At 48.1% G+C, this 13,208-nt stretch overlaps 1 protein-coding gene across 1 annotated transcript in view; it reads right to left on the reverse strand.

Moving 5' to 3' along the window:
• Positions 1 to 13,208, reverse strand: part of Trappc10 (trafficking protein particle complex 10) — a 68,997-nt gene that overhangs the window by 17,091 nt on the left and 38,698 nt on the right. The window contains exons 10-18 of the mRNA XM_005360282.3: positions 12,886 to 12,962; positions 11,884 to 11,975; positions 10,013 to 10,153; positions 9,646 to 9,758; positions 6,276 to 6,790; positions 5,229 to 5,370; positions 3,688 to 3,846; positions 2,513 to 2,742; positions 953 to 1,053 (exon numbers count right to left, since the gene is read on the reverse strand). Coding sequence (XP_005360339.1) covers positions 953 to 1,053; positions 2,513 to 2,742; positions 3,688 to 3,846; positions 5,229 to 5,370; positions 6,276 to 6,790; positions 9,646 to 9,758; positions 10,013 to 10,153; positions 11,884 to 11,975; positions 12,886 to 12,962 — 1,570 coding nt within the window. The remainder of the gene's footprint in view (positions 1 to 952; positions 1,054 to 2,512; positions 2,743 to 3,687; positions 3,847 to 5,228; positions 5,371 to 6,275; positions 6,791 to 9,645; positions 9,759 to 10,012; positions 10,154 to 11,883; positions 11,976 to 12,885; positions 12,963 to 13,208) is intronic.

Genomic DNA, 13,208 nt, shown 5'->3' on the forward strand with positions numbered 1-13,208 from the left:
CTCATATTACAACAGCTAAGAACTAGGCCCCAAGTGATAGTGCTTTAAAAACTCTACCCTGCGGGTATCTGATAGAGAGCTAGCTACACAAACCCATGAGAAGGCACTGGGCAGCCCAAAACACAGCACCTTATAGAAGTTGAACACTGAAGTCTGCCAGAAAGTCGGTAGTTAAAACAGAGTCGGGGGTAGAAAGAGACTGTTAATCAGTTGAAGATCTTGTTGTTTTAAGTTTGGCACAGTGGCTGTGCCCTAATCTACTGCTATTTCAGCCAGCAACTACAACTTCGCAGTTACCAGCCTGCTTCTCTAGGAGTGGCCTGGCCACTAAGGTTATAGTCTGATGAGAATTCTGTTCCCACAGGCATTGGCTCTGTAGCTGCCACTAAAGGGAGCTTCAACTAAATCTCTATCATTCTATTTATAAGTAAGACTTGAAATTCAAAGGTTGGGATGAAAACCTGTGAGCTCAGAGAAGGCTGAGTAGCAAAAAGCGAAATTTCTCTCCTTGCTGGCATCTCCGAAGGATCCATGCTTCTGCTCCACCAAAACAGAAAAACCCATGCCACTCCAAATCCATCCCTACTACTTCCTGTGTCTCTCTCTACTGGATGCCCTCTGATGCTCTATGGTCACTTTCTGTCAACTAATTGCTAGCTCAGTCTTCTGACCTAAGGTTAATTTTATTTAATAAATGCAAATACAAACTGGGGGTTCACAGTATGACTAAACATCCCCAACAAGATCTGGTTTGGATTTCACCTAAAACTTTATACTGACATGTCAGCTGTGAGGCAGAGGAGAAGCTGGGAACATGGCCTGGTACTCACCACACAGGGAGCTACTCTGGTAATGTGTAAAAACCCCAGTGACATACAAGGACAAGCTATGCACTCTGTCCAATGGGGTGGGGGGTGAGGAAGAAGCAGAGCTGGCCCCCATTCCCCCTTACCGGGTTCCAGCAGAGAGCAGGGTGTGTGTGGTCCTGAAGGGCACACTGAATGTCAGTGCAATGACAGTGGAGTAGATAGACCACGGGCAATCAATGGACACCTGTGAAGAAACAGAGGCCACCTTTAACCCACTGTCCAAGAGCACAACCCTGTCACCGTCCACCCAGCTGCACAGTGGCTTTATTGTGGTTCACCATCACTGTCCCAAGAGGAAATTCTATCAGACATATTTTCATATGAACAAGTGAAAAGGAAAACAAGGAGCTGCAGAATAAGCAAGAAATGGAGACAGAATTGGAAACAGTCCCAGAACACCAGCTCAGCTCATAGCACAGACATCTTGACAGGAAAGAGCAAGGCCACCTGTGCCTCATGCACCTGGGGTCCAAAGGCTCCTCACAGTACAGCATGTGTCCTACGGCTCACACAACCATGAGCCACTGGAAAGCAAGCAATCATCCAATTACTTCACCTGTTTGACAGAACCTAGCTAAAGGCCAACCAAAGTGGAGCTATAGTGGAGAGCAAGAGAGACACTCCTAGGGGAGGGAGAGGAGAGGTCTTGAGTTTGCTTTTATCCCCACACAGAATAGGCAAATCTACGGGTGCAAATGACATCTCCCACTAAAGGAGACATTATCTTTATCTTCTGCATTGTCTGCACAGGGTGCAGGGAGAAGTTTCTTAACTACTCTTAAGAGACTGTGCCAAGGCTTGAATGCGAATGGCTCCTCAAGCTCGTGCTTGAATACTTGGTGTGGCCTTGTTGAGGCAGTGTCGCTGGAGGCAGGCTCTGAGGTTTTAAAAGCCCACCACATCAGTTAGCTCTGTCTCATCCCTGTGGATCAAGGCTAAGCTCTCAGCTACTACTCTAGTTCCATGCCTGCCTACATGCTGCTAAGCTCCCCACTATAATGGACATGGATTCTAACCCTCTGAAACTGTAAGCCACAAATTAAAGGTTTCTTTTTTAAGTTCTCTGGGTCATGGTGTTTTATCACAGCAACAGACTTGAGGACTGGGAAGGAAAATCTCTTCTACAGAGACTATCTTATACCTTAAGCCACAATGCATTTAAAGTGACCGCTGTCTGAGGCCTGTCCTACTTGTCCTACTGTTCCTGTACCCACACTGCACAATGCACAAGGCTCAAAAGAGGCCAGAGAACTGGAACCTGTGTCACAGGAGGAGGACAAACCTTGCAATACTCCATGAGCTGATTTCACATATACCTTTGACCAGAGCAACAATCTCTCTGAGTAACTTTTAACAAATGCCAGCCCCAGAGCCTCCCTCAATGGAGTATTCCTGGCTGAGTTGACCCAGGGTCTGTGTGACACAGACCCTGTAACTTGGTCACAGGATGCTTGGATCCACCCTCCCTCCCAGTGTCATGGTGACTCCTCTCTGGCTGCAGCGAAGTCAGAGCTTTGATGTCTTCTATGGTGGCTGCAGTCCAGATGAGTGTACAGGGGAGCACAGGAGGACAGGCTCCACACTCCTCCTACCCAGACAGGCAGAAGCTACTGCCTAGTTGCACAACCCAAGACCCTCTCTACCTTGTGATCTGTGGTGACCATGCAATGGTCAGTTCTCTGCATGTCTTTCTGCTTCCTGTGGGGCTCTGGTGTCCCTAGAATACTGGTATCCCCACCAGATGCTGGAGCTGAAGGCAAAGACAGAACCTCGAGCTCAAACTCAATCACATGGTATGCAGGTGCAGTGGGAAGACTGATGCTTGTGACCTTGTCAGAGGACTGGATCCGGAGCAAAGCAGAGGAGCACTCTTCTGTGGGAGACAGAAAGACACCTCAGACATGACTCTGTTTCATTCACCAGTCAAGCAGGGAAGAGGCATAATGGGAGGTACTGCCAAGCTCCTGCTGTCCTGTGCACATGAATGAGGACAATGCTAGGCAGGAAAATCCAAGACCCTAGACAGGGCTCCATAGGAGGTTCACAGGCCAGCCACTGCTCAAAGTACAGACAGGCAGGGACAGCTCCCACATGGCTGCATGCTCCATCACATAGCAGACTGTAGCTCGACTCATAAAAACCTAGAGGCAGATATTGGGGTTCAACCTGAAGGTCAGAAAAGCAAAACAGCCAGACACTGGCTCTAACCTCTACCTCAATCTGAAATGGCCACCTGCCTCTTGAAATCTCAGAACAAGACTGTGTGTGAGAGCCGTTCCCTCCCATCTTATATTCCTCTCTAGGACTGGGATTAAAGGCATGCAGCACTACCGCCTGGTTTCTGTGGCAACCTAGTGTGGCTACTGGGATTAAAGGTGTGTGTCACCAATGTCTAGTCTATAAGGCTGACCAGTGGGGCTGCTTTGCTCTCTGATCTTACTTATTAAAATACAAATGAAATACCACTACAGCAGACCATTTCCTGCCCCAAGGAAAAAGAAGTAGAAAGTTAGGGATTAGTTTTTGCTCTTTAGTGGTGCCAGGCAGGGGTGCACAGGCCTGGAGGAGCACCGCTGAGGAACATGGTTCAGCTCTGACACTGCACTCAAGGTTGGCAGCACTTGGCACCTAATGAACACACCATGCTCAGGATATGTCCCTATATGTATGCTTCATTCAGGGGCTAGCTCAGGACACCTATATATGCTGACCTCAGAAGCCAAGACAAGGTACTGCAAAGTGTCAGGGCCCTGATGCCTGGCTAGTCTTCTGTCCCTGAAGAGTCTGAACACAAGTGCACCAGCCCTGGCTGCCTTACCTCTTGAGTTGGAGTAGACCACGGCTCTGTTCTCAGCCTGGCACAAGATGAGCATGGCTTCAACATTGCTGAGCTGGAGGCTGTCTCCGTTTTTTACTGCATAATGGCCCGTAGTGACAGTAAACTTGACTTTCTGAGGAATGCCAGCCAAAAGGCTATCTAAATGAAACAAGACAGCAGTTAGGCCGGGCGATGGTGGCGCACGCCTTTAATCCCAGCACTCGGGAGGCAGAGGCAGGCGGATCTCTGTGAGTTTGAGACCAGCCTGGTCTACCAGAGCTAGTTCCAGGACAGGCTCCAAAGCCACAGCGAAACCCTGTCTCGAAAAACCAAAAAAAAAAAAAAAAAGACAGCAATTAGGATGGCTGTCCCCCAGAGAGCAGCTGCAGGAGCTGTGGAGAGGTGAAAAGAGTCGCTAAAAGCCCATTAGCCCTGGGCACCTCTCCCTCCTGCCTCACCTTTTCCTCTCGTGCCAGTCACAGAACTTCCCTGAGAACAAAGGACACCGTGAACCTGAGGGAGGAGGGTGCCCCAGTGAGAGATTGCAGTGTCAGACAGGCAGCTCCAGGACAGAGTAAGGAAGTGGGCATTGGAGCTGCTCAGGAGACTGGAGTAGAGGATCAGGCAGGGGAGAGGAGGGGTGAGAGGCCAGAGTCAAGAAAGAAATGCAGGACAGGGAGGTAAGGTCACAGCAGAAAGGGGAACAGGGCCAGGGCTTCCAAGGAGCAGAGCTCTGGCTGTGGCCAATACATTCCCATGGAAGAGCCCCTATGGACAATTGCGCATGACCCCTGAGGACATCTTCTGGTGGTCCAGGGAGAAGCTGAAAACCAAAGATGTAGAAAGAACTAAGGAGATTTAACAGACAAAGAAAAAAGGAAAAAGCTTTCCCTGCTGTGTTTTCCTTTTGTTTTAAATGGGAGGTTTATCATGGCTCACAGCTAGGGCTCAAGTCAAGGACCTGCAACTTCATCTAGTATTGGCCTCTCGAGGCAGCCAGGGCTCTGCATGGAAAGACAGGGCATGCATGTGTTCACGTGTGCACCTGTGTGTGCATCTGAATGCGCACCAGAAAGCTACAAATAAAGGCCTTCCCAGTCTAAGACCTGGCCTCTCTGGCATTCCAGAACATGCCACATGGCAGCAGTCTTGTGAATGCCACGCCTTTTACTTTGAAAGCGTACTGGCAGGTCGGAATCTCTGGGTTTCTTAGGGTCACGCTGTGGAGTTAAGCCCACTAGGAACTTTCAAAGAGGAAACCCGATTAGAGTGTGAACTACACTCTGTGTGCTGCTACCAAAAGGGAGTCAGGTGTACAAGTTCCCTGCAGAACACCTTTGTGTCTTACTTTCAGATACACATGGTTACTATGCATGGTGGCTAACAATCACAGAACAGTGACTGAACAGAGCTGCAGCCAGTGGCTTCCAGGCCATTTCCACTACTCTTTCTAGGAGAGGAGCAAGGAGCTGGGAAAGATGGTATTGAGACCCTCCCTCGAACCCTCGGTGGCTTCCTGTGTGGCTTTCGGCTCCACTCACCAGCCAGGGGTTCCACATGCAGCTGAGGCTCCTGAGAGTACACGTCGTACTGTACAACGGGGTGGATGTGTGCAAGGACAAACCACACAGGGCCCACCGAGGCCCGCAGCTGTCGCAGTGTGTATGTTCCAGGTTCCTTGGCCTAGGGGCAAAACAAAGTACTTGGTAAGACAACCCTTTCAGTGCTACAAGTTCCCAAGATAAAGACGGGCTGTCCTCTTACTCAAATGCCACCCATCTTCCCTGTAGCCCTCTGTCCTGCCCATCACATCTGCATCTACGCTGCTCCAAGAAACATCTGGCTCTCAAGCCCTTTCTCAGCAACTGATGCTTCTGAGTCAACATTAGTCTCTGATGAGGTAGACACGGTAAGGACCTGTTCATGGCCCACGTCTGGAAAGGTACTAAGTGAGACATTCAACAGGGGTAATTGCTACTAGAAAACCATACCCAGGTGGAGCAAAAACACCTTCTTCCTTAGATCTTGTCTGTGTATGAGGTCAAACAAAAAGGGCATGCTCCATCAGAGCAAAATGTACAGTCCTGACGCCATGCAGCCTTCAAAGGGAACAGCTTAGAGGCCAGGTCACCTTCAAAATCTTCTTACAAAGTGAGGGGGTATCTTCACACAAACAGGAACTAGCTAAGAAAATCCAATAACCCAGCCAATTAAAAGGCTAAGCAAAAACCCAAACAAAGATGTTCATAAAAACTTCATTCAGTAGCTGGGAATTGTGGTTCATGCCTGTCAAGAGACTGAGACAGGACTGCCACATGCCTGAGACCACTGTAGGCTATACAGTAAATCCCAGGCCAGCCTGGACTACAGTGTAAGAGCCTATCTCAAAATAAAAACAAAACAAAACTAGGAACAAACTTCATTTAAAAATTTATCAACAACCAAACTACTTTGTAGATACAAAATTGAATCTTCTCTAGGATAAAGAAAAAACACTGGAAGCCACAGAGGACCTCACAGTGTACTCAGGCTCCCTCCCCATCTCCACCAACTTGAGAGCCATGTCCTGAGCCCAGCCCTACCCATACCTGGGTCCTGAACTCTATCTTGTTGGCTCCTGGCTGCAGAGTCACACTGCTGCACTTCAGGACATGGGCGCCATCCTCCAGGGCCAATCCGGAAGGTGCCTCTAGAGAGGAAACACTTTCCTGCCTCCTCAGGAGCATGTGGACATTCCTACAGATAATGCCTGTGGTGTGCAAGGAGTTATCAGAAGGGCTTCTCTCCAGCATCTCCGACAACTCCAGGGCAGGCAGGCTGTTCTGAGATGCAGGGAACAGGGAGGCTTCGGCTGGGAAGGTGATGATCCCGTTGGAAGTTTTGTGCTTGGTCAGCCACTCAGCTGTCTTCCGGTAGTTGTTTTTTTCAATACTAAAGTGGACGTTGACAGCAATCTGGTCCACGTGGACAGGGATAGGCATCTGGCTGCAAACTGTTATCTCCACTGTCAGGACACCACCCGCGTGGACCACAGCGTTGGGAGGGTCAAAATGGAGATCCTTTAGCCGTGCAAAGGAGTGCATGGGGAGCACCACCTTGTGACCTGCAAATACACACTCCATGTCCCACACTCGAGCCACGTTTCCCGCTAGCACCAGAAGATGCTGCCAGCTCAAGATGCTGCCAGCTCAGGAATGTGGGTGTTTATTTAGAACAAAGATTGCAAGCTTCCCAACCTCCCACATTCCTTCTATCACAAAAGCAGACTAGACAGCACTTCCAGAACTCTGGGGATGAAGAAATTAACAGCGGTGAAGATTTCTGCAGCTGTTTTGTCACTTTAGGAAGAGCGAAGAACAACTGCTCCCTCCATTTCAAACTAAAACTGGCCAGCAGTCTGATCCCTAGAGTCACCCCCAGGGACTCAACACCCTCCGAAAACAGCTCTTAGAAGATCCCTAGGAAAGAAGCCAAGTGCTCCACTGTGCCCTGAAAGTTAGTCCCGGCATCTGCCAGACTATGGACACAGCAGAGGGACAGCTGCCTATAGTTTGGGGATGTGAGGGAACACGAAAGCATGAAGACATCTTCAGCAGACACGAAGATGGGTGAGAATTCACAGTGTTGTTCTCTCCTAAGTGCCATGGCGATGTGTAGGGAGAGTACAACGCTATAGAACCATTGAACAGGACCGATAAACCAAAGGAGAGTCCGGAGATGGGTTTGGTGGAAATATGCTTAGCAGGCATGAAGCTGAAGCTATGGCTGCGGCTGTGGGTTGACCCATCCAAAACCAACCAACCAACCAAAGTCTGTCCACAAGTTAAGCAGACTTGCCATAGCTGAAGAAGGGGCAAATGCTTTTGGAAGTTGTTTGCACACAAAGGGACCAGGGAGCAGGAAGGAATACCCCCACTCCCATCATTCCCCACACAGCAGCAAGCCAAGAAGGCACACTGGGGTCTGTAAATCAAACCACCATCCTGATGCTGCTGAGAACATCAGGAAAGTGGCTCTGTTAAAGGAAGAGGCGATCCACCTCTGCAGCCGGTGATCACACAACCGGGAGCCAGAACCTTGTGGAGGACTCTGTCATACTCAGCAACTGCTACAGACTGACCAATCTATGCAACCCAACCCAGGCACATCTGTGGTAAATAAAACAAGCCCTGGCCCCCAGAACAAGGGTACTTGGATAAGGGTGTCTGAGAGATCAAGGGGCATTTACAGGAAGACATCCCTGAGTGCTTGCTGTCTTCTGCATTGTATGTAAGGACATGGCAAGGAAGAAGCTCTCACCAGAACATGACTCTACTGTCAGAACTCAGAAACAAATGCCTGCTATTAAGTCCCTATGCCACAGCATTTTATAATGGCAGCCTGAAGAGAACACAGTATCTCTCTTTTTTTAAAAAATATTTATTTATTTATTATGTATACAATATTCTGTTTGTGTATATGCCTGCAGGCCAGAAGAGGGCACCAGACCTCATTATAGTTGGTTGTGAGCCACCATGTGGTTGCTGGGAATTGAACTCAGGACCTTTGGGAAGCAGGCAATGCTCTTAACCACTGAGCCATCTCTCCAGCCCCACAGTATCTCTTTTTAAAAGGGCTCTTAGTCAACTAAACACAAGGGGCTAAACTATGCAAGTGTCGTCTAGCTACACAAAAACATCAAGTGCATCCCTCCAATCTAACCTTCCAAAGTCTGTAATTCGGAGGCTCCCAGGTGGAAACCCAGGAACAAATTCCAGAGGGTGGATTGGTCTGAAAGACAGTTGGCTCAATGTTTTGGAAATAAAAAGAAAATGGTATAGTAATACATGTCACACCCCATGAGCCTTGAAAGCAGAGTCAAAGAATGCAGTCACGAGAGACTCCATGTAATGGGAGCCTACAGAAAGCAAGGGTGGGGGCTGCAGGGCTGGAAGGGTTAAGTACAGGACTCTGTTCTAGGTGACAGAATGGACTGTGGTGGTGAATATGCAAATCTGTGCACACACTAAAAGCCACTGAATTGCATGCTTCAAATAGGAATTCATGATATGTAAATTCTATCTCAATAAAGCAAGATGTGAGAGTAAATGTTCTAAATCAAAAGAGAACTGAAGCCGGGTGGTGGATCTCTGTGAGTTCAAGGCCAGCCTGGTCTAGAGCTAGTTCCAGGACGACAGGCTCCAAAGCTACACAGAGAAACCCTATCTCAAATAAACAAACCAACCAACCACCACCAAACAAACAAACAAAAGAACTGGGACATATAACCAAGCTTAATAGGTATGCTAAGAATTAAGTGATACGTGGCTCTTCAGTGGGTTAAGTGTTTGGTATGTGCACACGTGTATCTCAGCAACCACATAAAAGCCGACATGGAGGTACGTATCTGCTACTGCAGCACTGGGAACAGACAGGCAGAGTTTAGTAGCTCTCTGACGGCCAGCCCAGAAACAACATGCTCCAGGTTCAGTGGGAAACCTTGTCTCCAAAAACACATGGACACGCATGTACACACGTGTGTATGCACGCACACGTGGTAATGCATGCTTAACACTTGGGAGGCAGATGCAGGCAGACTGTTTCTAGTCCAAGGCCAGCTGGGTCTACATACTGAGTTTCAGACTAGCTAGGACTACATAGTAAGAACATGTCTCAAAAAATAAAACAAAAATTGTAGCAATTCACGGTAGCATTCTTAAGAAAATCAGAAAGACCTGAGTCTGGGCCCCAGGTGGTATCAGAGCCCTTCGGTCCCTGGGAATGTCTCTTGTGTGGTAAGGAGCCTGGAGCACTCTTCCGTTTCACAGAAGCATGCTAACCTGTTTGGGTGAAGTCTCACTCACGTTCACCAAAGAGAAAGACCACGGCTGGTGCACAGGCAGGCGCTATGGCTTTGCTCCTCCTCTTTTCATACTGCATGGAAAATGCCTGAGACACAGGATCAGCCACCAGTCTCACCTGGGTTGTCTTCTTGCTGGCTGGCATAGCTGAGGATCTCCTGGCAGAAGTACTTCCGCTCCTCCTCTGTCAGATGATGGTCACTGGCTAGAAGGCTGCTGGTCTGCAAGTAGCTGAAGTGGAGAGTTAAGGGCCAGGAGTGAGGACCTCCAGAGTAGGACGGTGGGCAAAAGGGCTCCAAATATCCTCTCTTGCCTTCAAAGTACAGCCCAAAGGAGAGCTGTCACTTAAAAAAAAATTTAGAAACTCAAAGTTAGATTTAAAAAGAGTGGACACTAGATCTATGCTCCACAGGAGCTACCAGCACACTCACTGTGAGCAACGCCATCATATATCAGACAGTGACAACACTGGACTCAAAGGATACTTTTCCATCTGCCCAAGGTGTTTTTGGCACTCGGCTAGCTGCTTCCTTGTGTGTGTGACAGGTAGGGCCCAGCCCTCAGCCAGGTAATTCTTCAAAGCTCCCTGAAGATACATTTCTGCCTTCTGGGGTGACCTTTTCCTCCTTGCAAAGGCAACAAACACAAGTTTGTTAGACATCACAGGGGCCGGCATGGCAGACCCTGACACTCGCACGTCCACAAACCTCCCACAGCCCTTCCCACCACCCCTCCTGTGAGGAGACATGAAGGACAGCCAGGGCACCTTCCGAGCAGTAGACTTGTGCTGATAACACGCTGCTCTCAGACATCCGACACTAGTACTGTACACCCTTCCTAGCTAGGCTAAGGTCAGCGGAAGAACACTTTCTTACTGGCAGGTGGGATGGCTGGGAAAAGAGAAGGGCATGTCCCTAGCCCTGGTGGCTAGCCACAGCCATGCTGCCATACCACACTGGACTCATGCCAACAGTCTACATGGCCCAGCCATCGAGCTTAGGTCAGCTATGACTGGGCAGATACGAGCTGCTTACAGAGACCGAGAGCACCGAAGATTAGACAAGCAAAACCAGAAGGCCTTCCTAGTTCCAAGGAAGCCACAACAATGTTCAGAATAAAACCAAGTAAAGTTTACTCCACAGATTCACCAGGGCCTGTTATACTTCGAGGAGATCAGGGCTCCCATTTCTCCCCCAGAGGCTAGGATGCTGGGCTAGCCAGAAGCTAGCTCTCCAGGGCATCCTTGGGGAGGAATCTCCATTTCCACTACTCCAGACATAATCAGAATTCAGAAGTCCCAAATTAAATGTTTCTCAAATAAAGTAAAATTTAAACTTAGCAAAATACATTTTTTTCTGGATTCTTTTGGTTCTCCTGTGAAACACTGTTTGTTTGAAAGGTCCAGAACTTTCCATACCTCTTCAGTCATAACCTCTAGTGCTAGAAAGCACCCTAAATCTCCAGTAAGCCGACAGAGTCTAGGGAATCTAACAAGAAGGAGGAGGCAACTGTCACTCAGCTAGTATGTGGCCAAGGTCGACTGAGCCTCCAGGTTCTGAACAGCAGGCCAGTACCTGGCACTGGGATTCTGTGCCTCTGGATTCTGCAGTGGTCAAGTGCACTAAACTCACAGCACCCAGAGATGTAGTTTCCCCCAAATGCAGAAGTGGAACGTGACTGCTTGAACCTGCTCATAGCTCCTGCCCCGCTGTGAATGAGCAGGCGAGGGACGGCTGCTCCAGAACACCTGGAGCCACTCAGGCATCTGTAAGCCCCATCTAGCAATCCACACCAGTTCTTTTGTTTTCATCTACTAAAATTACTTTAAGTACAGATTTCAAAACTTGGCTTTGAATACACCTTCCCTTGCCCTTTTGAACTGCTATCTCTTTGCACAGCTTTGAAGCTGAATCCCACTAAGCCAGGCTAAGATTGCTCTTTTTCAGCAGATGAGCAGGTTCCTGTGCTCACTCCCAGCTCACCCCTCCCACCTGCATCCAGGGGGTTTGTGACAAACTAGAGAAAGACTACATGACCAACTACTGTTTACTGACCTGGAAGGCAGGCTCTGAAATACTTCTCATTACTTATTAAAGTTAATTACAAGATTTTGTGCACAGGTATGTGGATGTGTATCATTAGTTAATTAAGTATAGTAGGTCAAAGATCAGTAACAACGGTAAAAAGCCAAAAACCTTCCCATATGGTTCTGGAAGAAACTCAAAGACAAAACAATGACTGGCTAATGGATTCTACCTGTTCCTATCTACCCAGTTATGCAAACTTTACACTCTATGTATAAACCTTCTCATATGCGAGTAAAATGTTTAAAATCAAAGAGGTCACCATCAATTACATGTAAAATTCTGCCAGATCTTTTCCAACGAGCTTGGCAGATCGAATCCTCCCAATACTTGTATACATCTCAATGGTGGCATGGGACAAGTCCTGCGAAAAGTTAAAAGAGCACAATTATGTACTTGAGTTTATTTTTTGCTTTTATGTTTTTAATGATGTGTATGCAGGTGAGGGAGTATGCATATGAGTGCAGGCGCTAGAAGCACTGGATGCCCCTGGAGAGTGCGTTATAGGCCATTCAATATGGGTCCCGGGAAGAGAACTAGGTCCTCTGCATAAGCAGGGCATGTTCTCAACCACCAAGACCACCCTCTAGACCTGTACTTGAATTTTCAGGGCACACCTTACATTTACTTTACCCAAAGCTGCAGCAAGATACTGAGATGAAACAGCTTTCACCCTGTATCCACTTTCAAACTGTCACATGACATGCCATAATTTCTACACATGATCAGCAACTTGTACACGTGTTATGAAGCATGTGATGAGAGACAGCCATGGGCTCACACAGTGTAGCAGACTTAACTCCCTCCCTGCTTCCGTCTGTGCATACCCGTCCTGGCACTCTTCCCACCCACACAGCACCTTTGCAGGTGCTCCCAGCTCATGGTCTGCCTTCCACTGCTTCCTGGAACCATTCAAATTCAACCTTTCAAATCCAGCATGATAGCTCCACTCAAGCACAAATGGGCACTTTTCACAAAGAAGAGTATTCACAATCTGTTCTTACAGATTCTACTTAGTAAAACGGAAAACCTACATTGAGCTAAATTTTAATTATTTCAATGTTGTGCTTGTGCCTAACTATGGTATCAGGGGCACTAACATGTGATCAGTTACCCAGTGTTTATACAGAGCCCCCCAGCATACTAAGTAAATTACCACAACAATGAGGGGTCTGAAGCACCAGTGCATCCAATACCAAAGGCCATGCAGAAGAACAAAGCCAGCTAGGGCTGAATGGCTCTGTGGACAGAGGAGGGATTCTTGCCACACTTACCAAGTAGTGCTTTTCAAAGGCTTCTACTGATGACAGTGCTTCCTGGAGTTTCTTGTAAGGACTCTGAGCCGTGTTGGCTGAAACACAAAGGTAGAGCGTCCTTACACAGCAGCAGCATAATGGTCGCGTGTGTTCATTCCCTTTCAGCCCTCAGGGTGGTGACCTGACTCTTACGGACATTGCAAAAACACTAGCTTTACCAGTGTGGCCCAGATTATGATGTCTATTCCTTTCCAATTTATGACACAGCCCAGGACCCTCCCAGAAAACTGTTCTCTGAGACTGGACTTCCCAGAAACATGCACCAGCAACACTGAAATAGG

The sequence above is a fragment of the Microtus ochrogaster genome, linkage group LG2 (genome assembly GCF_000317375.1).
Source record: "Microtus ochrogaster isolate Prairie Vole_2 linkage group LG2, MicOch1.0, whole genome shotgun sequence".
Taxonomy (NCBI): Eukaryota; Metazoa; Chordata; class Mammalia; order Rodentia; family Cricetidae; genus Microtus; species Microtus ochrogaster.